Genomic DNA, 25,660 nt, shown 5'->3' with positions numbered 1-25,660 from the left:
TATGATGTGCCCTCAGCACAGCCTGTGTAACCTGAAAACTGATTCAGCAGAAGAGACCTGGCTTCCAATCTTTTGAAAAGGTTCAGAAAATGAAAATACAGCAGTGTGTTTTGTCCAGGTGATTAATAATGGCTTGAAATATTTGACTGTATTCCCCAAGGGCAAGAACTGCAAGGATTTTAAAACACGACTGTTACCAGAGAGACTAAGAGGCAGTAGGCTACAAGTGAACATGGTGAGACGGCTGGTGCATCCATATTGCAAGAAGCAGTATATCAGCAGCAGATCAAAGTTACTGGAAATGAAATCCAGCCCAGAATGTGGTCCTCTGAGAACAGCAAGTCCCCCAAATGACTCTGTGCAGTTTTCATGGGGACAGCTTTATTCACTTTGTGTGTTTGTTTTGGTTTTTTGGTTTTGTTTTTTTCTTTTTGGTTTCGTTTGGGGTTTTTTTTGGTTTGGGTTTTCTTTTTTTTTTGTTTGTTTGTTTGTTTGTTCTGGTTTGTTTTTTTGTTTTTTTTTTTTTTTTTTTTTTTTTTGTGATGGTGGTGGTTTTGGGGTTTTGGTTTTGGGTTTTTTTTTCTTTAATTTATTTTGTGTTTGGTTTTTTTTATTATTATTATAGAGAAAAACATGAACCATGACCTTTACTGCTCACTTTTGTATTGACCAATAGCTTTGTCAGCCAGTACACTTTTCAAACTTTTCCTTCTCTAGACATCTTAATTCTGGTATTTAAATTTTACTGTGGGCTTAGAGGGGAGTAGACAAGAATAGTTAAAGGAACCTGGAAAAACATTCCTTTCTTATGGAGATGGAATGAGTTTTAGGAGAATCACTTATTTACTCCATGATTAAATAGGAGGTAACCATCACTCACATCTTCAGTCTGACTATGAAGCACTGCTTAATGAAAGGGGATGACTGAAGGTAATATAAACCCAGAAAGATCTTGACATTGCTGGTGTCAGCTTTTGTGAAAGACAGCTAACTGATGGATGTGGAACAAAGACCATTACACAAATTTTTTTACCATCTGCTCTCTACAAGTTCTTCAGCAGCTCAGTGTTTTTGCAGAATGTGTGAGAAAAGCATTGGACTCAAAAGCAAGAGCTTCCATTCCCAACTCTAGCCAGCTGGGAACACAACAGCAGGACGTGAGCCCTCAGGATCACTTTGAGTTTCTGACTGGACCACTGCAGGAATCAGCAAGTCACAGTTTTTTGGGTTAGCGTTACACAGGGCTACATGCCTTACTCTATCCTCCTGCATTAAAACGATCTCAAATATTATTTCCTGAAGGAGCATTTCATTTCTCCTTATTTCATATTGTGTGTCCCATGCACTAAAACTACTTACAAGGACTCCAAACTGGAGAGATTTCAACCATTTTGAAGGCTACTCGTTCCTCATTAAAATAGAAAAGCTGTTTTCTTGCAAGGTAGCACAAAAAATGTTTTAAAGCTTTATGGATTGTTTCCACTGGGTAAAGAAAACAATGGGCAGGCTAAAAATTAATTGGTTGCTAATTTCTGTGCTTTGGATGTTTTTACAAGCAATGGATTAAAATTAATGTTTATTGCTGTGCAAGCCCAGCTGTGTCCTGATTGGGTAAGTCTCAGTTCAACATTTTTCTGTAAAAGTCCTCCTTCTCTTAGCTATGTTTCCACCCCCTGCACATGTAGGTGTGAGAGTGGGAACTTGGGAATGTGAACTTGATCCAGCATTGATCAGCCAGGCAGCAAACTGTTATTGTTCTTTAGATACCAAACATAACTCCTTTCTAGTAGGGATAAGCTCAGTCATTCTGCACATAACACAGCTTTTGTGTTCAGTGATGCAATTAATAGGGAAAGGGAACAAGAATGACTGCTTAAGATTTATTAAACTTAAAAGAGGTTCTAAGTGAACCGAGTCCACAATTATTTCAGAAATTGAACATTTGCTTCAAATGCATTGCAACTTCTTGAACAAGCTATGACTTGTGCAGATTTACAATACTACTACTACTGTACCTCTGAGCTGGACACGTACAATACTGAAAGGCAGCCTGAGGAAAAATAGAAAGACATTTGTGAAAATCTGGCTTTTAACTGGCAAGCCAATGTTCTAGCAGGCCATTAAATCCAGTAAAGTATCCTGCTCAGGCATCATACAGACTCACAGTCCCAGCAGAGAATCTCAAAAGCAACTTTTCCTGAATTATTCAATTAATGGTTAAATTAAGACTCCTAAAACTGATTTTTAAACTTTACTTTTAAACAAAGTTTAAAGTTTAACTTTCTTTTTTAACTTCTTTTTAAACAAAGTTTAAAAGAAGCGCTGAAGTATTACGGAAAATACTTTCCAATGTAACATTTAAAAATTAATATCTCCATTCAACCTAGACAGCAAGTTACTCAGCACTATATGGGTGTCCAGCTTGAGGGAGCCTGTTTTCCAATTTTAGAATGCAATCACACAATAATTTGTAACCATGTCATTCTGATCTTGAATGTCTGTGTTTTTCTCTTAAAATGACCAATCACATGCAATGCATGTGATTACCCCAAACCCTCCAAAACTATAAAAATACTATAAGCTATGCCTGAACTTGAAGAGCTCTGAAATATATTTCGGCTCTTACTGACATGTAATGATGTATTTTATGTAAGCAACTTCCTTGAAGTTTTGCGTATTTAACAAACAAGAATTTGTCACAGTTGTGTCTTGTTTAGCAGTATCTCAAATACAATTTATCAGAATGGCTAAATAAATTACAAGGCCATTTTGTGCCAAGAACCTTCTTCAGATCAACACAGGCTCTGTTTAAATAATAACAGACCTTAAAACTTAGTTGATAGTTTGCTACAAACAAAATAGCAATTCTCCATATACTACCGTCTATTTAGAAAGACTTTCAGATGGATAGTATTTATTTAAAACATCTTTCAAACAGTTAACAAAATGGAGAGAAAATGTCTCTCTGTGTGATCTCTCTTGATCCGTTTCGCTTCGTGATTCATCTGACATTTATGCACTCTACAGTACTATACACATTACTTGATTACATTATTATATTTTCAAAAATTTCATCTTCAAAAACTTTTTTCTTACTGTGCTTGCTATCATTAGAGAAGACATTAATCAATTTATATTGTTGACCTGTGCTCATTTAAATTTTGGACTTGCTAATAACCTCGCTAAGATTAAAAAAACCCCGCAATTTTTCTAGAGGGGAAGCGCTTATTCTTCAAATTATGCTTTCCATGTACAAGTACTTCTCTTAAAGTAGCAGTTATGCTTTCTTCAGATTCTTTGTCAAATGTCAACTGAACAGAATTCAGCTATGAAGTCAGCTATATTCTCTTCACTGATGTTAAAATACACACAAACCTCTCCATGTTCAAATAAAAATTCAAAGGGTGAGTAGCAAGCCTCAGTATTTAAGCAGCAGTATGTTATTCTTGTGACTAACAATACCAACTTTGAATTTAATCTAACAGTCACTGTTAAGCTTCACTAAATAAGTAAGAAAATTACACCTCTTCTTAGGGCCGTTCCCATTTTATTTCCCCAATCCACAAGCTTGAATGAGATTTTCTTACTTGACAGGTAATAAAACAAATTTGCAAGATAAGGCATGACTAGCAATGACAAGAAATATCAAACAATAACAAACCCAAGCCTTAAGTTACACTCTGATCGAGTAAGAGTGATTTTTCTCTTGGAAAATTTTTCTAACACCCTCTATGAAACTTGGGTGAACAGTTTAGTAAGTCTAGTAAGAGCGTTCGATTAAAAAATATTCTGATGCGGCTGGTTTGCTAGTAATTGACCATAGCTGCTACCCTGTGATGCATTCTTTTGTACAGCTATCCCTTCATCTGTATTTTTGTCTTAGTAAAAGGAAACAGAAAATCTAGAAACCTTATAATTGGGGCAAAAGACAGAAACCTTCTTAATAACAAACTGCTTTATCAGAAATCATATTAAGTACTTGAGCTGCTCCTGTAACATTCTCCTAATATCTATGAAACTACAGAAATAGGTTATTTGCATTGATTTAAAACCCTTTACAATATATATTTCAATTTAAAATTTTTAATAGTTTTGCTATGAGTTTCCTTTCCAATTCATTTCTTCTTCAAGCAGGACAATCCAAGAGCCAGTCACATGCAAACAAAACCAGAAATACCATGAACAGATGAATATTCAGCACTGGAAGATTTCTTTTGATTGTGTATTTCCAGAAATGAGTCACATTAGTAGATAAAGCTTAAACTACTGCTGCGCCACGGTAATAAAAAGTAGTGCAGAGAAGAGAAAAAAAAAAAAAGTTCTCTTTAAATGCCAAAATTCTTAGTATTGCAACAGGAAGCTGTGCTCCAATGTTTATTCAGTGTTAGAAAGCATGGAGTAGTGTTCTTGCAATACACACACTGTATGAGCTGTGCCTACTCTGAAATACTGCTTTTAGTCAGATATGCTTGACCTACCTTAAACATTAAGGTAAAAGAGTGGGTAAGAATTAAGCTTTAACAGGATAATAAAGTAGCAAAAGGGACTAGGAGAAGGATACAGCAGTGCTATCACCTCTTGCAATTTTTTTCATGATTTTGAGGGGATGTTTGTCTCCCTAGTGCCTACATCTGTATGATCATAAAAGACTTGTAGAGTACACTGTAGGATATGTTGAAACTAAACATCATAAAGGAGCAGGGCAGCTACTTCCCTCTCTTATTTTTTCTAACTGAAGAATAAATCTGGACAAAAAGATTTTCATAACACAAAGTACCAAATGAAATACCCAAGGAACATTCGAGATAGTAAGCTTACTAGTAAAGAGTAGTGTGTTATAAGTCAATGCAGTTTCAGAGGCAAAAGAAAAGGTGGTGAAACTGAAATGAGCTAAAAATATACATGTAAGAGTATGAGATGCAGACACTATCTAATGTTTATAAATATACTTCTCAATTGAACAGTGTACAACAGAGGTCAAAAGGGGAAATTATTTTAAGCATATTTTTTAAAGGTTAATTATCTAGGGTAGAATAAGAAATTCAGGTAAGAGTAACTGGCCAATATGAAACAAAACCAAGTCTGTACAGAACTGAGAAAAATTTCCTCAAGAAGCATATGGTCTGTTAAACTCTAATCACATAGACTGAAAAACACAATAGAAACTGTACTTTAGAGAACAAATCATTATCAGCAGTGGTCTTAAGTGATTTCATAGGTGTTTTCCAGCTCTAAATACTGTTTTGTTCTTCTATTTCTTGCCAACTTAACTCACTAAGTGATTACTACTTGCATATGATGAAAAGTTGCTATAATCCCCATGGTGAGTCACCTCTTGAGACAGAAGTACATGCTGTAGGTTGCTTGATTTGATAAAAAGTATTTTCAGCAAAACAATATGTTTCACCTTATTTAACACCACCATGATGTGCTCCCAGAAAAAAAAAAAATCCTCATGAATGCTTCCACTTCAGAAATGCTTGGTTTCATTTCTTATGTTCCTTATTGTTTTGCGTGTGAGAAAACCTTAATGCACAGCAAGCCTAAAGGCAACCACTGTACTGTGGCACTCTTCCATGTAAGAAAGAATTGGCCAGTCATCACCACACACCCTTTCCTACAACATTAACCTTTAATGCTTTAGAAAATTATTTTTTCATGGCAACAGGCCAAATTCTGGTTTAATTTATAAGTCTGACTCCCTTACATTAAGTTATTCTTGGTTACTGCTGATATATACATATATACATATATATATATACATGAGCCTGAAAAGTAGCCCAAAATTTAGAAAAGACAAAATGATTTTTCAAAGAATGAAATGGTATTAGAAATTGACAAATACCAAAGTTTCAATAGTTGCAAGTATAAAGGGGTATGTAAGTATGTGGTTCGCTGGACAGAGTTGCAGATAGGATTTGGAATGGCAAATGTAACAAAGCACAGGTAAAGGAGTACAAGATACTCAGTTAGATAGATACCATGACAAATAACGTATGTAAAGAGTACAAAATTCCTCTATTGGAATTCCTCTATTGGAAGGAAGATGGTAAGTAATGTTGCTTCAGCAATCTGGGAAGTGGAAAGTATTTACTCTCAACTATCTTTTGCACAAGTAGCTTTACACTGTCCTTATGCTAGACACTATGTGAAAACAGTGAACTGAGGGGTGGGCTAAGAACTCTGTTTTTAAGCGACCATGCTGTTAAGAAATATACCAGTTGTGTAAAGGTGATAAATTAGATATAACCACAGAAGAAAATTCTTAAAAACACTTTGGTAGCTAATGCTGTAAATTAATGATGAGTGGTGACTTTTTTTTATAGTCAATGGATGACATGAAATTCCTGAGCAAAAACCCACCAAAACATAGAAATAAAAAATGCCACAGAAAACAACCACAGGTACTATAGAATATAAAGGTTCTCATATGGGAAAGGTATAAAGAAACCATGTTCTGATTTGATTTTCAGAATGGACAGCATGATGCATATTCCCCAATCCCGTTACAGAGGATTGTCTCTCCAGTAAGGAAGTTTCCTCTCCAAATGCAGTGAAGTCTTAAACAGTTATTAGTAAATTTAAAATGTTTACATTCTCAATCAAGATATTTCTCACTAAACCAGTGAGAACTACTTTTTGTTCCTAAGGTGCTGCAGGATTGAGTGACTAACTATCATGCTAGAGGACTCTATCAGACAGTCAGTAAAACAGGGGTGATAAGCAGAAGGTTGCTGAATCCTGTGTACGCACAGGATGCTGCTTCTGTGCCATTGAGACATCGCTGGAACAGACATTCACCAACTGCTTTTCAGTTGCTTCAGTACTCAGGAAAGGTAGTCAACTTCAAGGGATAGTCTGTACCTCATACTGCTTACACTGCCTGACAGGAGAGTGAACAGTATGAGGAGGAGAAAGGAGCTGACAGAAACCTTCCTCTACACACACTCTAGTCTGTTCACCTGGCAACCTACATGAGAAGGTCAGTTCTGTGGCATTCCTGGGCTGATATTTGTTATGCAAGTAGTTAACTTGCATGTATGAAGGTGGTCTGTGTGGCTTTATGTAAGATTCAGCACATTAGCCAAGTGAATAGTTTGGTGAAATAAAGATAATCTACATACTTTTTAAGGGGGGTTCAGTATAAGCTCCTGTACAGCATATGAGTAGATTTATACTTCTGTAGTCAGTAAATACAGTCATATTTAGATTATAGATACTAATGTGTAGAAAGTTTTGATTTTAGGAATAGAGCATCCCCAAATTATTTAATAACACACAAAGGAAACAAGGTTTCCTGTTTGCTGAATGACAACTGCAGTTCTTTCAATAAAGTGGAAACAACCTCCCATAAAAGCCTGAGAAGTGCTTAAGACAAAAAGGGTAAACCGTCAAAAAGAGAGTCAGAGGGAAGAGGTCAGCATGCTGATGCTCAGAAGAAGAAGAATACTATGTCAGCAGATATTTTAAGTAAGAAAACTCTTCCATTACATTTCAGGCAGACATTTCAGCATCTTACAACTACAGCTGTGAAATGTCAGTTTATCCCATGTACTTGAAGCAGCTGTTCTACAACGTATTGAATTTTTTTATCAGGAACAAAACTTTAATCAAAGCACAGCATTAAATTCAAGGTCCTTTTTCAACAAATGATTGAATATCAAATGCATGACTGTCTCGTGGGCTCAGCTGTAACAGTTACTTTTCTCCTTCCTAGTAGCTGGTGCAGTGCTGTATTTTGGCTTTAGTCTGACAACAGTGCTGATAACACACGGATGTTTTAGTTGTTGCTCAGTAGCACTTACCCTGGTCAAGGACTTTTCAGTCTCTCATGTTCTGCCAGTGTGGAAGGGCAGAAGAAGCCGGGAGGGAGCAGAGAAAGGACATCTAACCCGAACTAGCCTAAGGGGTATTCCATACCACAGCACGTCATCAGCTTATAAGCCCTCTCTATCATGTGACCTGGAAGAAGAACGATTTTAAATGGGGCCCTGAGCAACAACAAGCCTTTGAGCAAATTAAACGTGAGATAGTTCATGCAGTGGCCCTTGGACCAGTCTGGAATGGGCCAGATGTAAAAAATGTACTGTACACCGCAGCTGGGGAGAATGGTCCTACCTGGAGCCTCTGGCAGAAAGCTCCAGGGGAGACTCGAGGTCGACCCCTCGGCTTTTGGAGTCAGGGATACAAAGGATCTGAGGCCAGCTATACCCCAACTGAGAAAGAGATACTGGCAGCCTATGAAGGGGTTCGAGCTGCTTCGGAGGTGATTGGCACTGAAGCACAGCTCCTCCTGGCACCCCGGTTGCCCGTGCTGGGCTGGATGTTCAAAGGCAGGGTCTCCTCTACACATCATGCAACCGATGCGACATGGAGTAAATGGGCTGCACTAATTACACAACGAGCTCGAATAGGAAATCCCAGTCGTCCAGGCATTCTAGAAGTCATCATGGACTGGCCAGAGGGCAAAGATTTTGGAATGTCACCAGAGGAGGAGGTGATGCGTGCTGAAGAGGCCCCACCATATAATAAACTGTCAGAAAGTGAAAAGCAGTATGCCTTGTTTACTGATGGGTCCTGCTGTATTGTGGGAAAGCATTGGAGATGGAAGGCCTCGATGACAAGTTGCAGAAACTGCTGAAGGAGAGGGTGAATCGAGTCAGTTTGCCGAGGTGAAAGCCATCCAGCTGGCCCTGGACATTGCTGAACGAGAAAAGTGGCCAGTACTTTATCTCTACACTGACTCATGGATGGTGGCAAATGCCCTGTGGGGGTGGTTGCAGCAATGGAAGCAGAGCAACTGGCAACGCAGAGGTAAACCCATCTGGGCTGCTGCACTGTGGCAAGATATCGCTGCCCGGGTGCAGAACCTGGTGGTGAAGGTACGTCATGTAGACGCCCATGTACCCAAGAGTCAGGCCACTGAGGAACACCAGAACAACCAACAAGTGGATAAAGCTGCTAAGATTGAAGTGGCTCAGATGGACTTAGATTGGCAACATAAAGGTGAATTATTTTTGGCCCGGTGGGCCCATGACACTTCAGGTCATCAGGGCAGAGACGCAACATATAGATGGGCCCGTGATCGAGGGGTGGACTTAACAATGGACACTATTGCCCAGGTTATTCACAACTGTGAAACATGTGCTGCAATTAAGCAAGCCAAATAGTTGAAGCCTCTCCGGTATGGAGGACGATGGCTGAAGTATAAATATGGGGAGGCCTGGCAGATTGATGATATCACACTCCCACCAACCCGCCAAGGCAAGCGCCATGTGCTTACCATGGTGGAAGCAACCACCGGATGGCTGGAAACATACGCTGTGCCCCACGCCACTGCCCGGAACACTATCCTGGGCCTTGAGAAACAGATTTTGTGGCGACATGGCACCCCAGAGAGAGTTGAGTCAGAACAATGGGACTCATTTCCAGAATAACCTTATAGACACTTGGGCCAAAGAGCATGGCATTGAGTGGGTATATCACATCCCCTACCATGCACCAGCCTCTGGGAAAATCAAATGGTACAATGGGCTGTTAAAAACTACACTGAGAGCAATGGGTGGTGGGACTTCCAAGCACTGGGATACACACTTACCAAAGGCCACCTGGTTGGTCAACACCAGAGGATCTGCCAACAGGGCTGGCCCAGCCCAGTCAGAACTTTTACATATTGTAGAGGGGGACAAAGTTCCTGTGGTGCACATGAAGAATTTGCTGGGGAAGACAGTCTGGGAGCACCACACACCACTCAGCCACTCACTCATTTCCCCTTTCCCCCCACTCCAGGAGGGATGGAGAGGAGAATAAAAATAATATAACTCCCAGAGGCTGAGATAAGAACAGTCCAGTAACTAAGGTATAACACAAAACCATTACTGCTACCACCAATAATAATAATAATGATAAGGGAAATAACAGGGGAAGAGAATATAAAACTAAAAGGGGAAAAGAAAAAAAAACAAACTAGCAGTGATGAACAATAAATACAATTGCTCACCACCCACTGACCAATACGCAGCCTGACCCGAGCAGTGATCTGGGCCTTCCATGTAACTCCCCTCAGTTTATATAGTGGGCATGACATGCTGTGGTATGGAATACCCCTTTGGGTAGTTTGGGTCAGGTATTCTGTCTCTGCTTCCTCCCAGCTTCTTGTGCCCCTCCTCATTGGCAGAATGAGAGACTGAAAAGTCCTTGATCAGAATAAGCATTCCTGGGCAACAACTGAAACATTGGTGTGTTATCAACATTATTCACAGACTATAGCCGAAAACACAGCACTGCACCAGCTACTAGGAAGGAGAAAAGTAACTGTTAACAGCTGAACCCAGGATAGTAGGACAGCAATGAAGTATGTTACCCTTGCATAAGTTCTCATGAGCAAGTCACAATATTCACGAAATATCAGAGTACAAATAATTGAACATTTAGTTACTGCTGTAAGTATGGCTTTTAGGTAATTCATATACTGTCAACTGCCAACAATGCTCCTTACATTTAATAGAGTCTACAACTATACTGTAAAGCATACTTCCGTATGGCTACAGTATTAAGCAATAGGATAAGTTTTGTAAGATTTGCCCTTTGTCAGGCTTCTTGAGGCAATGGTAGAAGCAAAAACCTGCAACCAATAAAAGCTAAACCCCTATAAGGATGTGGAAAGCAGTCATTATCGAAACTGTATTTTAAGCCATGTCTGTTTTAAGTTCCGGTAATGATTTAAATAACATATAATGTAATGAGAAATGCAAAAATGAGAAATGTAGAAAGAACTGTGAACTGGTATTTTCTATTTACCTTTGGTATTCCAGAAGTGTCAAGCCAATTCTGGAAGATGCTTTCTGCAGTTAATCCAGATCTTAAAAGAAAAAAAAAAAATAAATTGAAGACATACACAAAAATATCATTTTTCCTGTATGAAAGTTAACACTTTGGAAACTAAGCAAAACCCTCAAATCCATGTACTGATTGTACTGCATTGGTACTACATTCTTGGGGTTTATTAAATGAATAATACCATCAGAGGTGACATGAGAAAATTAAAGACAGATCAGGTATTATGTGCTTAAAACTCAAATGATAAATTCAGTGCTTATGAGGATTGACAGAGATAATGTAAGATGGTAAACTACATTTACAAAACATGTAAAGTCTGAACACGTGCTCTGTTTTTTGAGTGGACTTTTGTTTTTGCTGTTTTGTCGGGTTTTTCTTAAAAAAAAAAAAAAAAAAATCACAGAGAAGTATATTTAGCCAGAGACATACAAACCCAGCATTTTACTACAGAAGGAGCCTAAATGCAAACATATGATAATAAAGAAATGAAAGACAAACTTCCTTAAAATTTTGGGTTTTAAAAGGCACTAATATGTATTAGTTAACAAGTATCTCTTTTAGTTTCATATTGTCTGCACTTTCTTTGTATCTTGATAACATTCACAGAAAAGTCACAGAATATTCTGGAGCCTCAGCAAAAGGCAATAGTTAGTCTTGATCAAGATGTGTGGGACTGAAATAACCACATAGAATCATAGAATAGTTAAGGTTGGAAAGGACCTTAAGATCATCTAGCTCCAATTCCCCTGCCATGGGCAGGGACACCTCACACTAAACCATGTCACCCAAGGCTCTGTCCAACCTGGCCTTGAACACCACCAGGGATGGAGCATTCCCAACTTCCTTGGGCAACCCATTCCAGTGCCTCACCACCCTTACAGTAAAGAATTTCTTCCTTATATCCAATCTAAACTTCCCCTGGTTAAGTTTTAACCCGTTACCCCTTGTTCTATCACTACAGTCCCTAATAAATAAATAAAGAGTGTCATATTCATTTTCATATAAATCAACATCATCAGATCGCTGGAGTACATATTCAAGGCAGACAGGCTGCAGCGATCATTGGCTTTAAATGAGCAGAATCAGAGTTCAGGCTGCTTTCTGCAGATGACCCAATTATCCTCAAACCAATGCCAAGATAATACGGAAGTATTTGCAAATTCAAATGCTGCATTTCCCTTTTTACTTCTGTAAGCAACTCCTATTGCATTTACTTCAGCTCTGGTTGAAGATTTCCCAATTTTCAGGGAAGCCAATTTAAAAATGTATATATAAAAAAATGTGTGCATGGTAATGTGCACGGTAATGCCTTGCAAAAATCATTCTAATACCTGCAGCTACCTTCACATGTGTAATGTAGACCCGTAACCAGCAAAGCATTCAGAAAAAGAACAGCCATTTCAGGGGTCTGAAACAGGAAGCCAAGCAACCCAATACGATTTTTATTTTAAATACAAAGAAGTATTTTTTCCCCTTCCACCTCCTCCACCAAACCCTGAAAAAGCTGTGCTCAAAATTCTGATCCTAAAGGAGTTTATTTATGGACTCTATCAGTGACTAAAAAGAATGTGTAACAAATACATCAGTCATTTTTAGTGAATAATTTTTAAACACCTTTAAATATTACATTTCACTATGCCAATGGGAGAGAGATCAATCACTCTTATGTGTGACATGCAGGTTTGAAAACTAAGGCTTACAGGGCTTATGGAATCTCAAAAGCAGTCATGGAATATGATCATAAAGTAAAGGTATCTGTGTGTTTACAAATCATAGTTACTACATTTTTAAAACTTGGATAGTTTTACTTGGAATTGCCAAAGATTTAAATTACTGATATTAACAACAGCACTTTTCCAGACCTGGCTTATATCCTGACTTAGATAGTCTTGTCTCTCTTGAATCCAAGATGGGAAATTTATCCTCTGTCTCCAAGCAGAACTATGTGTTAGCATTCCCTGGAAGTAGAATTAACAGTTATAGCCTCCACTCTACAACACTGTGGGAGATCTACCATCCCTGCTTACAATGAACAGCATTCTGAAGGAGGTCCATTAAAATGAGCAGGTCTGCCTAACAGACTAAAATTCTGCCTGTGTGAGTTAGGGGTGGAAGAATCTGATTAAAGTGGAGAGTCACCTGGCTCCTCACTGAGTGATTGTTCAATAGTGTATGCAAAATATGAGCAATCTGGTTTTAATAAATTTATGCAACATACACTGGAATTTTGTAATAAAGGCAAAAATCAGACACCAGGTGCCTTAAAAATGAGAAAGCCCTGCCTTACAAATGCTGCCTTTTGTCATTCAGCTCCTAAAATATCCTTGCATACATGGCAAAAGCATCATACCAAAAAATGGAAGCTGCAGATTAAGGAAAAAGAACATTCAGATTACAATAACAATAAAACCATTTATACATGCTTTCATTTTCTAGTAATAGTTTTCTTTACTTTTTGATTGGTCATATTTTATGATACAGGACAAGGATCAAGACCCAGAAAAGATGACAAACGGATGGCTGTTTCAAAGTGAGCGTTCTGAGAAAGGACACAGGGCTTTATACTTGTAGAGGCTGCAGTTCAGTAAAGCATCAATATTCAGAAGAGGCACTTACCACCTGCTTATGTTGCAGTTAAGCATCTGTAAGGGCTTAAATCTGGGGTGTGTGTGTGATTTCCTGAATAGGAACAGGCCTTCTGGTTAAAGTACTCTATTGGACTGTGAGATCTGGGTTCAACTGATTCCCACTGTAACAGAGCTCTTACAAGGCTGGGCAGGTTCTTCAGCTGTTTTGTACTACAGTTCCCTACTGTAAAATGAGAATATAATGACATCCATTATGTCATTCCTTGTCTATTTGTTTAGATTGTAAGACAGCCTAGGAATGATCTCCTAAAATGCATACATACTGTTCATAGCCTGATTCAATGCTTCAGAGCAAGCTCTGTAAAATACTAATATTAATGATAATTTGAAAATTAGGATTACAAAAAAATGTCTGTACATCAAGTTTTCATTGCACAAGACCCCAAGGCACTCTACAGACTTTAACGTAAGCCCACTTAATTCCTCAATTGAGGAGAAGAAACCACTTTTAGAATAAGATGTTGCAGCAAATCAATGGTGCACATGAAGATGTGCAACTTTTTTTTTTAAAAAAAAAGAAGATAAAAAGTCTGCCATATCCAACTGAAAATACTCCAACAAACATATTTGTTTCATCTGCATATATACGTTCATACACATCCATCATTTTCAAAGTAAGCCATTCCAGCTAAATATGGAGGCATAGCTAGAACAAATCGAAGACTAGTGAATGATTAGTGATTCTGTTAACTAGCCAGACAAGATTTCGTGCAGGCAAGATTTCCTTTGGTTTTTGTCCAGCATACGTATATTGGCTTACGGACAAAAAAAAAAAAAAAAAAAGGAATTAAAACCACTGGGAAAAATCTTTCTTGCTAATTTGCTTTCGGAGTTAGGTGTCTACCAGCTGTTTGTCTCAATCAAAATCACCATATTTACAACAATGTGAGCAACAAAGAAAGCAAATCTGAAAGAAAGAAACATATACCTGTATAGTTGAGTTGTTTGAAACTGCAGCATTATTTTAACAAATCATTGATATTAATTAGTACTTAACTGACAACTTACTAAGACACCCAAGGACTGTTCTTAGTAAGCCTGAGTTATTAACAGTACAAATAGCAGAGCTGTAACACAAGCCTTCCTTTGTCTATTGTGAAATATTAAAACCATAGCTTTATTAGTGCACTTATTTTATGGAATGAAATTAAATAAAAAATACCACCAGAAAACCCCAAAGAACACAACTAACTTGCTCAAAAAAATCTGCAGTCATAAAGAGCACAAGCAGCTGTGACTCTGATTTATCCGAGGCTGGTAAAATTCACTCTCTGTTACAGGGCCTTAAAAATATTGAGTTTGCACAGCGCACATGTTGGGCAGACATGGAGGGGATCAATTTACAGCAAAGACTATGGGTGCAACTCCTGGAGAGAACAGAGCCACTGGGAGTGATATACAGACACGCAGACACATAAGAGGGTGTTTTTGGTTTTGATTGATTTAGTTTCATTTTTTGGGGTTTTTTTGGTTTTGTATTTTGTTTTTTAATTTTATTTTATCTAGTGACATTTCAAATTATATATGAGGAAATAAGATGCCTCTGTTAGAGGTGGGAAGTATTGTGGGTTTTTTTACAGAATGGCCATGATAATGAGACTATAGCCAATGCAAGTTATATTTTAAAAGACTTTGAAAACAGAGAAGGATAATGATAGATATTTTGTTTGTCTTTCTTGCCATTAGCCCTTCACATAAAGAAATGATCTTCTATAAGGGCAAGTCAGGAAGTTCTAAAGAACCAGAGGTAGTGCTAGGGCTGTCTGATGTCAGTATTCAGCTGCAGCCCAGAAACAGTCCTTGCAGAATGGATCCCAACAGCTAAGACGCCATTAAATTGAGTCAGAGCAGGAAGTGAAGTAGCCCTATAAACTAGGTATATAATCCTCCTCCTCTGAGTACAGAAGGCAGCAAAAAAATCAATAACTGCCACTTAAGAGGTTATGTCTGTATCTTGGAACTGCTCATTGCTGGGAATGTACTAAAAAATCTCATGTAACTGAAAACTAAAGGAATTAAGTACTGAAAGAGTGAGAATCTTTTAAATATAGTCTGCTGTGTCCAACAGCAGAAAGCTAATGTTGCATTACCACAACATAATAATTACAGAAATTTCCACACTGTTGTATGATTGCTTTGTGCCAATGTTAATCCTGTTCTCATTTAAAAAGTCTCCCATAAACCAAATTCTGCTTCTGGCTAGACTAGTTTGCCTCTGTTCCCGCAGTTGAAGGAAGGATTTGGCTTGATTCCCTACTAATAATTTGTATTTTCTTCTTCCCCCCCCCCCCCTTTTTTTTTTTTTTTCGGTAATTATTAAATCCAGCCTCCATTACGAACTTCAGTACATTAGAGTGTTTCATATTTTTCAAGTAAGAATTGTTTAGTTTAAACATCAAAATTTTTCTTGGTAGAAGTGAACAAGTCTAGGAAGTTTTGTGTGCTACAGAGAATTTTGTTGCTCTGATCTTGAAATGCATTTAATTCCTACAACTGGAACTTTGTGCAACTCATCAGCAGATGATCTCTAAAGATATATCATTTTTATTGTTCCTTCCTTTGCTTTTACCTCAAGCTAGTATTTATGTACTAGCAACAGAATATGTTCAAGAATGAAAAAAAATCTTTGTAGCAGATAAGAAATAAAGGACTTCCGTATATCCAGATGTTCTGTTGTTTTTGGCATTGCTGTTGATATCTGCACCCATGGTAACTTTGGCAGTAGGTAAGTTCAGATATGCGGTATGCCTGATTGTAAAATGAATTACCATAGATCTGAAATTTTGTTAATATATTGTGCAGTTTGATGGAATGCAAATAGAGACACACTTCTTTTGCACTAGTCTCACTGAAAGTTTAAATATTTTGGCATATTTCTAGGTGGAAAATTGGATGCTTATTCAAATAACATTTGCACTGGGTTTGGACTTCAGAGAAACACAAGTGAAAAAAGGCAGGGAAGTAGAGATTTCATTAACAAATCAATGTAAAATCATGCCATTAAATAATTAACTTTCATATATATTCCATTTAATACTCCTGATTATATTTGAGCCGGAAACCCATATTCAGTGACATAAACAAAGTATCATCCTATGGTACATCACTGGAAAATTTAACACCACCCAGATTAAACTCATGATGCCACAAAACACGTTATCTCAGTGATAACCAGCTTCTCTGTCCCCACCCCCTAAAACCAGAATTGTTTCACTAAAATATCAATACATTTGAATTCTATGTATATCTTCTCTCCTTTTTTTTCCCTCCAAACTACTCACCCAGAGTTATGAAGACTTTGGAATTTTGCTCCCCAAACCTGCATTTTCCAAGTGAATACATTGTTTTTAAAAGCTATAATATACAAAGCTCTTCCTCAAAAGAACCTGTATTTATATCACAGCCTGTAGTTACACAGAGCAAACCAATGGAGAAGCAGGGATGGTTTCAAAGCTCTGCTAAAGACTAGCTGTATCATCTTCAGCCAGTAACCATCACATATAGGAGGATTTTGAAGGACATGTCAGGCAATTAATGCTGGATTTCCATTTTTCCATCCTTCCCTGTTTGGAATACTGCATGACAAGAAGGGGATGGTACCACACTACTACTTGAGAAAGATCCATTTTCTCTCGTTTCCTGGATCCACAACAAAGCTCTGGCCTCCTTGCTCTAGGGTGCCATGTGCCAAAAGCAGGTGGCAAGAGGATCACAAATCAGTTTGAGCAGGCAGCTGTGTCTGGCACTTCAGATCACATAGTAAACACAGGACTTCACTGCTGCCCTAGCGTGCAAGTTAAATGCACTGCTTGGCGACCATGGCAATCATGGGATAGCACAATGCAGCAAGTCTTGTGTTTTTTGTGTATGTATCTCTGAGAATTTTCAGAGAAAGTTACACACACAAACTTGAAAAAAACAAGCAGAACAAAACTAAATGAAATCCTACTATTTCTGGCCAGCAAAACTGATATTCAAATTTACTTTCTACTTTCTTATTTGACTTTTCTAGACTGGTTCTCACTTACTCTTTTTGTTCAGGTATGTCTTCCAACAGCATGCAAAGAAAATCCTAGAAAATGAACAAAGCACCACAGTTAGCAAATTTGTGAAGATGTAACTGTGTCTGCATTGCTAGTGAGAGATGGGTTTTTTAAGACTGCAGATAAAATGATAAGAAAGAAATTTATATATCCACTATGGTGCTATACTGCTCGGTTATTTAATACAACATATGTTATGTTTGCCAGTTTTCCAACCCACTCAAGCAGAAAGTGTCAATATTGAAAGAAAATGGGCTTGAAAAGCCTGCTGACTATTTAAACACAATCCCACATTTCCATTTTTATTTAATCTACAATACAGACAAACTATATTTAAAACTGTTGAAGGCTGCAGATTCACACACTCAGGCGCTAAGAAACACCAACCAGAATGAAGGGTATTTGCGTTCCCTCCACTGTGCTTATGTTATCACACTGTCTTCAATTATATAACCACATAAGGCCTTTTTTTTCCTTAATGCACATACCTGGTGGGAAGGTCACACCTACTCCTCATTGTATGACAAAATTCACAATGTTGCTGCCAACTACAGCAACTAAGGAGCAAATTCATCAAAGAAAAGGTAGCTAGAATTGGTAGCTAGAATTTCTTTCATGGATATGTAAGAAGGTGAAATGCCAGTGAAAGAGCCTTACTATCATCCTCACTTACAACTCTGTGATAAACCCTCTTTAGAAAGTTACACCTGACGTCACTTGAAGGTTCTCTTGCACCTCACATGACATGACCCATTTTTAATGAGAATCACTTCAACACAATACACTCCTCTGAACAAATTCATAAGAAAAGGATTTATTAATATGAATTATTCATTTACATGCTATTTCATAAAACAATATATCCACTTTATTAATACTAATCTTTGTGAAGACAAATTTCATAGGCTAATGATGCAGTATCTGAGCGCAGGCTGATTTCTGACTGCAAGTACTTGTTCTCGAAGATTTTGAAGAATGTTTCCTAAAAGAAAACCTTATTTAGGTACTCTGTCACGGCATTCAACAGAAGATGCTGTTACTCTGATTATGGTATTGTTAGGGAATCAAAGAGTGATTGCACAATTGAAACTACTGGTAACATTGTTAAGCCTTCCTACTTTAGATTACAAGTGAAATTCAGGCTATGTTGCAGTAGCTGCAAAATTTGCTTACAACGAAAGGTTAAATTACACAGTGCTGGGCTCAGAGTTGCTGTGCCATGAATGTCATCATAACGTTGCCAGAAGTCATTCTGACCTAATTACAGTGTACTGATGACATGGTGATAAAGTATGTAATTCCCTTATTTCATACTACTACTTGCACTTCTGTACCATTATTCTGTATATAAGCAGAGAACTACTGTCTCCTTCCACATGTGGAAGTTTTGCTGGAGGTACAGAGTGAGTTTACACAGAAATAAAGAATATGGAAAGATTGTCAATAGAGTTGTCTCAAAACTGTGTGAAAAGTAATACTGAAGTAATAATTCTTGACACTGTTTGTGCCGTCTCTGTATACATTAATACAGCTAAATTCTCTGATTGGATTGCATCAACTTTTTATAATCAATCCTACAGGACTCTTGAAGATACATCTGGTATTAGAAGGTTTTTTATATTTTGTATCTTGTACTATGAAATTCAGCATTTGCTTTGTGATTAAAGACATCTTATTTTCCCAAATATCTGTTAAGAATAAGGCAGTAAACACCATGCTACACACTTTCTTAAAATTAGGATTTATCTATCTTATTTTAACCACTTCTATTATGATGCTCGAAAATAGAGTAGGAAAACACATTACCATTTACCTCATATTTGCATGGCTTATTACCAAGTCTGCATGACACATCCCGTTATAGGTCTGACTTTTCAGTTGCTTATAATTTTGCCAAACTTTAACCATCTGGAGTAAAATTCTATCCTTAGGTTTTTCTTCCTCCCACAATGATACAGTTAAGAAGTGTCCAAGAGAAAAGTCTGGGAATAAGCTGGGGCTTTTTAAGCTTTTATACCATCTCCTTAAAGGGTTCTAGTGACCTTACACTTTGAAGCAAAGACTTATGGATGACCAGGGTAATCATAAATAAATGTTGAGTCAGATCATAATACAAATTATAGTTTGGTTTTGCCTTTGTTGCAAGTAATTCAATTAAGCCAGAAAGAAAATATGAATTAGAAATCACATGTCACCAGTGTGCTGCATGATTATCAAACTGGCTTATATTCATATGATTAAATAATCTAACTTCCCGATATACTCCTGGTTTTCCCCGTGTGGAAAGCTGGAGGCTAGAAAACAACTTTTCCCTATATAAAGAAACTGCTACTCTGAGGTTTACTGAATTTTATTTATATTTGGCCAAACTGAAAAAGCCTTTGAAAAATGAGTCTCACACATTCACTAAGAACTTGCTAGACCCTCACAAATAAATTTCCTGAAGACTCTTGTCTGCTCTCACAGTATCATGGTATGGTAGAGATTGGAAGGGACCTCAAAAGATCATCCAGTCCAATCCCCCTGCCGGAGCAGGAATACCTAGATAAGGTTACACAGGAATGCGTCCAGGCGGGTTTTGAATGTCTCCAGAGAAGGAGACTCCACAACCCCCCTGGGCAGCCTGTTCCAGTGTTCCGTCACCCTCACTGAGAAGAAGTTTCTTCTCCAGTTTAAGTGGAACCTCTTGTGTTCCAGTTTGTACCCATTACCCCTTGTCCTATCATTGTTTGCCATTGAGAAGAGCCTGGCTCCATCCTCGTGACACTCCCCCTTTATATATTTATATACACTAATAAGGTCACCCCTCAGTCTCCTCTTCTCCAAACTATAGAGACCCAGCTCCCTCAGCCTTTCCTCATAAGGGAGATGCTCCACTCCCTTAATCATCTTAGTTGCCCTGTGCTGGACTCTCTCCAGCAGGTCCCTGTCCTTCTTGAACTGAGGGGCCCAGAACTGGACACAATATTCCAGATGTGGTCTCACCAGGGCAGAGTAGAGGGGAAGGAGGACCACTCTCGACCTACTGACCACCCCCCTTCTAATACACCCCAGGATGCCATTGGCCTTCTTGGCCACAAGGGCACAGTGTTGGCTCATGGTCATCCTGCCATCCACTAGGACCCCCAGGTCCCTCTCCCCTACACTACTCTCTAACAGGTCGTTCCCCAACCTATACTGGAACCTGGGGTTGTTCCTGCCCAGATGCAGGACTCTACACTTTCCCTTGTTATATTTCATCAAGTTATTCCCTGCCCAACTCTCCAGCCTGTCCAGGTCAGCCACTCCTCCCAGCTTAGTGTCATCAGCAAACTTGCTGACAGTACACTCAATTCCCTCATCTAAATCGTTGATGAATATATTAAATAATACTGGTCCCAGCGCTGACCCTTGAGGCACTCCACTAGATACAGGCTCACGATAATCCAGACTGAAGGCAATAATTTTAATCACAACTGCAACTCTGGGTGCTGCTAAGCAGATCAAATCTGGATACAGACTGTGAATTGAGATCACATAGAAGTTTTCCTTGCACTTTTAATGCACGGCGTGTCTGAATCAAAGGCAAACAGTGAGGACCTAATGACTGAGAAAGTACGTTGAAAGAAGTAATTTTGAGCACCCTAGGAATGAAGGCAACTTGAAGTTGTAACTAGATAGATCTGGGTTTAGAAGACCTGTTATTTTGTGACTAAAGATGGTATATTGTTACTCTCATTCTTGTTTTGAGCAATGGCCAGCATGTTTCTGCTCAAGTCTGGGGCACCAGACAGGTCCCTCACTTTGATCACGCATGTTGATATTAAATGAAGAACACTGAATATTAGAAGACAAATTATATCCTTAGTATGAAATACTGAAATCTACACAACCAATAAATAGATACTTTCAGTTAAATTCTCTAACTGAAATATAAATGGGGTGCATAAAACAATGGAGATTTCATGACTAAAAGTGATACATCTAAAAGGACATTCAGTTGGCAACAGATAAACTCCAAATACACTTACATCCAACTCCTCATGGAAGTTACCCATCCAAAATTAAACTAACTCTATCAATTATGCAGTTTGTAAATGATGTAAGTAAATGGTAAATGTTACTTTATTCCTTTCAGGCAGAAAAATAAATAAGGAATACCCTTTCAAGCATCCTGTTTATTTGGAATTCCCTCCCAGTTCACCTTCCTGGCTTTCAATTAACAAAATCAGCAACATGTTGAAATCCTTCTCTTGGGGTTTTGGTAACAAGCCCAGACAACAACTTCCTACCAAGAGTAAGCAAGACTCGCCTACAATATATTCTATTAACAGGCATCAATCATTAGCTTAACAGTTTAAGCCCCAGGTGATAGAGTCACTGACTAGTTCCAGTCAAAGGCAGAATTTGTTTCCCATTTACCCTGTGCCAATGAACTATGTTCTGATCACTAACAATTCCCTAAAAAAAAAAATGACCCACTATTGTGGCAACAAGAAAACAGTACATAAAAGGATCTGGGCAAGGGTTTCTGGTAAAACTTCCTTGTGAGTATTGAAGATGGTATCAGCCCCCTGCATGGCCCTTCCCCAGCATTTCTCTGAGTTGGGTTATTATCCCTGTGCAGCACAGCAGCAGAAAGTATCCCTGCCTGAGCTGCCCAAATTCAGTCTAGCACTTTCATACAGAGCAGTATTAGGTAAATTGTCCATACTAACTGGACTGAATTAATCCTTTTGGGTGTGGTGTGAATAACTAAGGGAAGCAAGTCTTAAATCACCCCAGCTATACTAGTGACAGGGTTTCTGTCAGAGCCCCAGGTCTTTCACAAAAGTCATCTTCATACATGTTAAAACACCTCATAGCAGGTAAGCCCATTCAAGGACCAGGTAAGGTGGAAAAAGTACATTGACTGTCACTTAATTCATTGAACAAAGCCTTGTCTTTCCTTCTTACCTTATTGATGGGTAGGTTCAAACTAGACCTCAGGCAAGAAAGTGAAGGCATGCAGCTTGAATGTGCCTTCTTCCTAACACCAGTGCCTATGTTGTCTCAAACTCATTTGAAATGTTCTGATTTCTTCAGAAGTTACACAATTTCTCACTGTCCACTAAAAATACCAAATATAACACCACCTAAAAATTTGAATTAAACATAGATTCCTCATATTCTACATGTATAAACATGTAAGACCACACATATAACTAAGAAAAAGATGAGGAACTAGATCTGTTGTGTACCAATGGTTCCACATAGAGCCCTCAATTGTTCTTTGGACTTCTGTTTAAGACTATCCAGCAGAAAATCAGGTAAGATGCATTTGACTGTATTTAAAATACATCTCACTAGATCAAAAGCTGGAGCTGTGATTCAGCAGTAATAAAGCCCACATGCTTTGAGTGCTCCCTTGTCAGTTTGCTCTAGTCAGAATTAAATAATTTCTCTTATCAATTTGTATTGCGTAACAAGCTACCATGTAATTTTTAGCTTGAAAAATACTAAATGGAAGCTAAGCAAATACAAAAACTTTAGGCCAGCAGAGAAGTGAGATACTACTGTAACAGAAGTGGAAATGCAAAAAGATACTCCACAGCTAAGAGTTAGGCTCAAGATTTGGCAAGTTCAGCAGCTATGGAAAGGATCTGTGTACTCTACTGGGAAGGTCCAAGACATTTTCAGATATATGGGTCACTTCCCTGATAGAAGACAGTTATGTGCCAAACTTACTTCTTCTTTTAAAATCTTTATACTTGAGATACAGAATACCAAAGGATACTTGGGGCTTTTTTATACAACTATACTCTGGGACATTAAAATGTCCATTAACTGAGGTTTTAATCGCTCATCTGTATTATACATAATTATAAAACATCTGCGCTCCTCTTAGCTTCACTACTCTCTGGTTTTTTCTCCAGTTCCAGTTCTAGCCCTACTTTGTTCTGATCTCTGTCCTTTAAAATAGACAGTTTATCTTACATAATTACACAAAAACTGTATTAAAATAAAAAGTCTTCTCAGAACACAAATCTTGGCTTATACCATGTTAATAACTTTTACTAACCCAGTCTTACTTACTTAAGCACAATATTTCATACTTTCTTTCTTTCAAGATACTTGTAGTGAAATACAAATATGGCCTAAAGCTAGTCAGATTATATAATATGAATACAATGGGTTGTCAAAATGTGCAATATAGTTAACTGATCCATACATTAATCACTTGTCAAATACATAAGCATTTTAAATTAATTTAAACAGTTAATTTCAGGATAAAATGTATGACCTAGTGAAGCAGTCTTTTTTTGTTGCCTTACACTTGTTAAGAGGTCGAACAGAAAGAAAAGCATACTGCACGGTAAATAAAGTGTCTATGAACAACGAACAGAGAACAAAAGACCAAGCAGCTGCTTCATATGAGAGCAATACCTATTTTACATAAATGAGGCAAAGATCTTTGGTAAAAAAATAATAAAAGGACTGTGATTATGCAGTAATTAAAGGTTGTCTTATAACGCATATATATGAGGAAAGTGACTAAAGGCTGTGTGGTGCACAGCTAAATAAAAGCAGGAATATGGGCATTTATGCAAGAATTGGAACAGGAAATGAACTCAATCTTAGCAAACCAGACCTATCTATTTCTGTTTTCCAAGCATATGAGAGTGTAGAAAGCAAGGACCCCTGTCCTGGAGGCTGCTCTGGATGGGACAGCGCCAGAGTCCAGATCATGCCCCAAGGATGTCAACAGCTTTTCACTCAAGGTCCCAGGTCAGTGAGCATGGAACACTAAGCATGAAACTGCAGAGATAAACTTTATCTAAACTTTCATCTAAAGAAGAGATTCTAGAAGTTGAAACATCAAAATACATGCACACTACATTCTTAGACTTCCAATTCTAGTTACAAGAGTTCTACAAGCTAACGAATAGTTGGACAGAGATTTGTGTGTGCAGATACCAATCTTATAAAACTATGATAATAGTAGGTACCCATGCAAATCAGTGCGCTGGAACATGTTACATACGTACATACAGAGTGGGCTTGGATTCACACATCTGCCTTTAAAACTTTCACAAATAGCATAAATTATGATTTTTAAGCGCTGCCTCCTTGAGTGTAATTTTACTACAGCAAACTATAGCTTATATCAGATAGATGACTACTACAGATGTTGGGTTATTATTATAGCAGGCAGAAATACATGAAAATTGAAGTCTTTGAACAATTCAGTTCCCAAGGTGTTCTTATTTCAGTATCAAACTGAACACCAGCTTTAACTGGTTTAGAAATATCAGCAACTTGCACTCCTTTCTATTTATTTATAGTCAGTAACACTCCATTCATTATTTTAAAAGTTAAGTCAAAGCAGTTAGTGAGTGAATTCTCTCACAGAAAGAAAAATGGAAGATTTTTTTTTTAATCTTTTTCAAAGATTCCAGACTTGCTTTACTTGTCTGTTGCTAACTCAACTAAAATAAACAAAAACTACTATTAAAAACATACTGAGCACGCAATCAAAATGAAGGAAAAAGGCAAACTGATTAATGTTTCACATCTGAAGTCATTTCCTTGCACCTGCAGCTCCCATCCAGGAAAAATACTGCAAACACCACTGAAAACAAGACTAGTATTCAGAACATGGGCAATTATTTTCACTGGGTTTACTTTCCCTCATCCCTACAATTCCTAAAGCTGGGAACTTTTACAATCATTTTGGACAAGGTGAAAGTACAACATTATGATATTTAAACCTACGATTTGCACCTCTATTTATTTTAAATCTTTTATTCATTTAAACACTGACAGCATGTTTGTTCAAAAACGAACTTGAATAATAAACTTTGTACTAACTTGACTTCATTACTTCTGCATTTGCAATTCCTGCTGTGATTGCTTATCTACCAATACCAGACACTAACATAAACATAATCTTTAAGATTTCTTACAAAAAAAGTAAATGCATTTGCAACTGATTATAGCCCTATCATTTCTGCATCCCCTTTGCAGTTTTTACATAGTGACCAAACAACAGGATGATGTTAAAATCCTGTTCCCAACAACTTCAGTGGGAGACAGATTTAGGCTGCTGTGAAACAAGGTAAAAGCACAAAAAGCACACAATAGAAGTTATACAGTACACAGCTCTTTTTC

General features: G+C 37.8%; 1 protein-coding gene across 2 annotated transcripts in view; it reads right to left on the bottom strand.

Moving 5' to 3' along the window:
* Window positions 1-25,660, bottom strand: part of AOPEP (aminopeptidase O (putative)) — a gene marked incomplete at its 5' end in the record, with an annotated part of 182,995 nt that overhangs the window by 83,366 nt on the left and 73,969 nt on the right. For both annotated transcript variants that reach the window (XM_080636534.1, XM_080636535.1), the window contains 2 exons: window positions 10,801-10,861; window positions 17,516-17,559. In XM_080636534.1, coding sequence (XP_080492660.1) covers window positions 10,801-10,861; window positions 17,516-17,559 — 105 coding nt within the window. The remainder of the gene's footprint in view (window positions 1-10,800; window positions 10,862-17,515; window positions 17,560-25,660) is intronic.

This window comes from Psittacula echo (assembly GCF_963264785.1).
Source record: "Psittacula echo genome assembly, chromosome: Z".
Lineage (NCBI taxonomy): Eukaryota > Metazoa > Chordata > Aves > Psittaciformes > Psittacidae > Psittacula > Psittacula echo.
The sequence above is the reverse complement of the archived record's forward strand: the minus strand, read 5'-3'. Positions and strand labels throughout refer to the sequence as shown.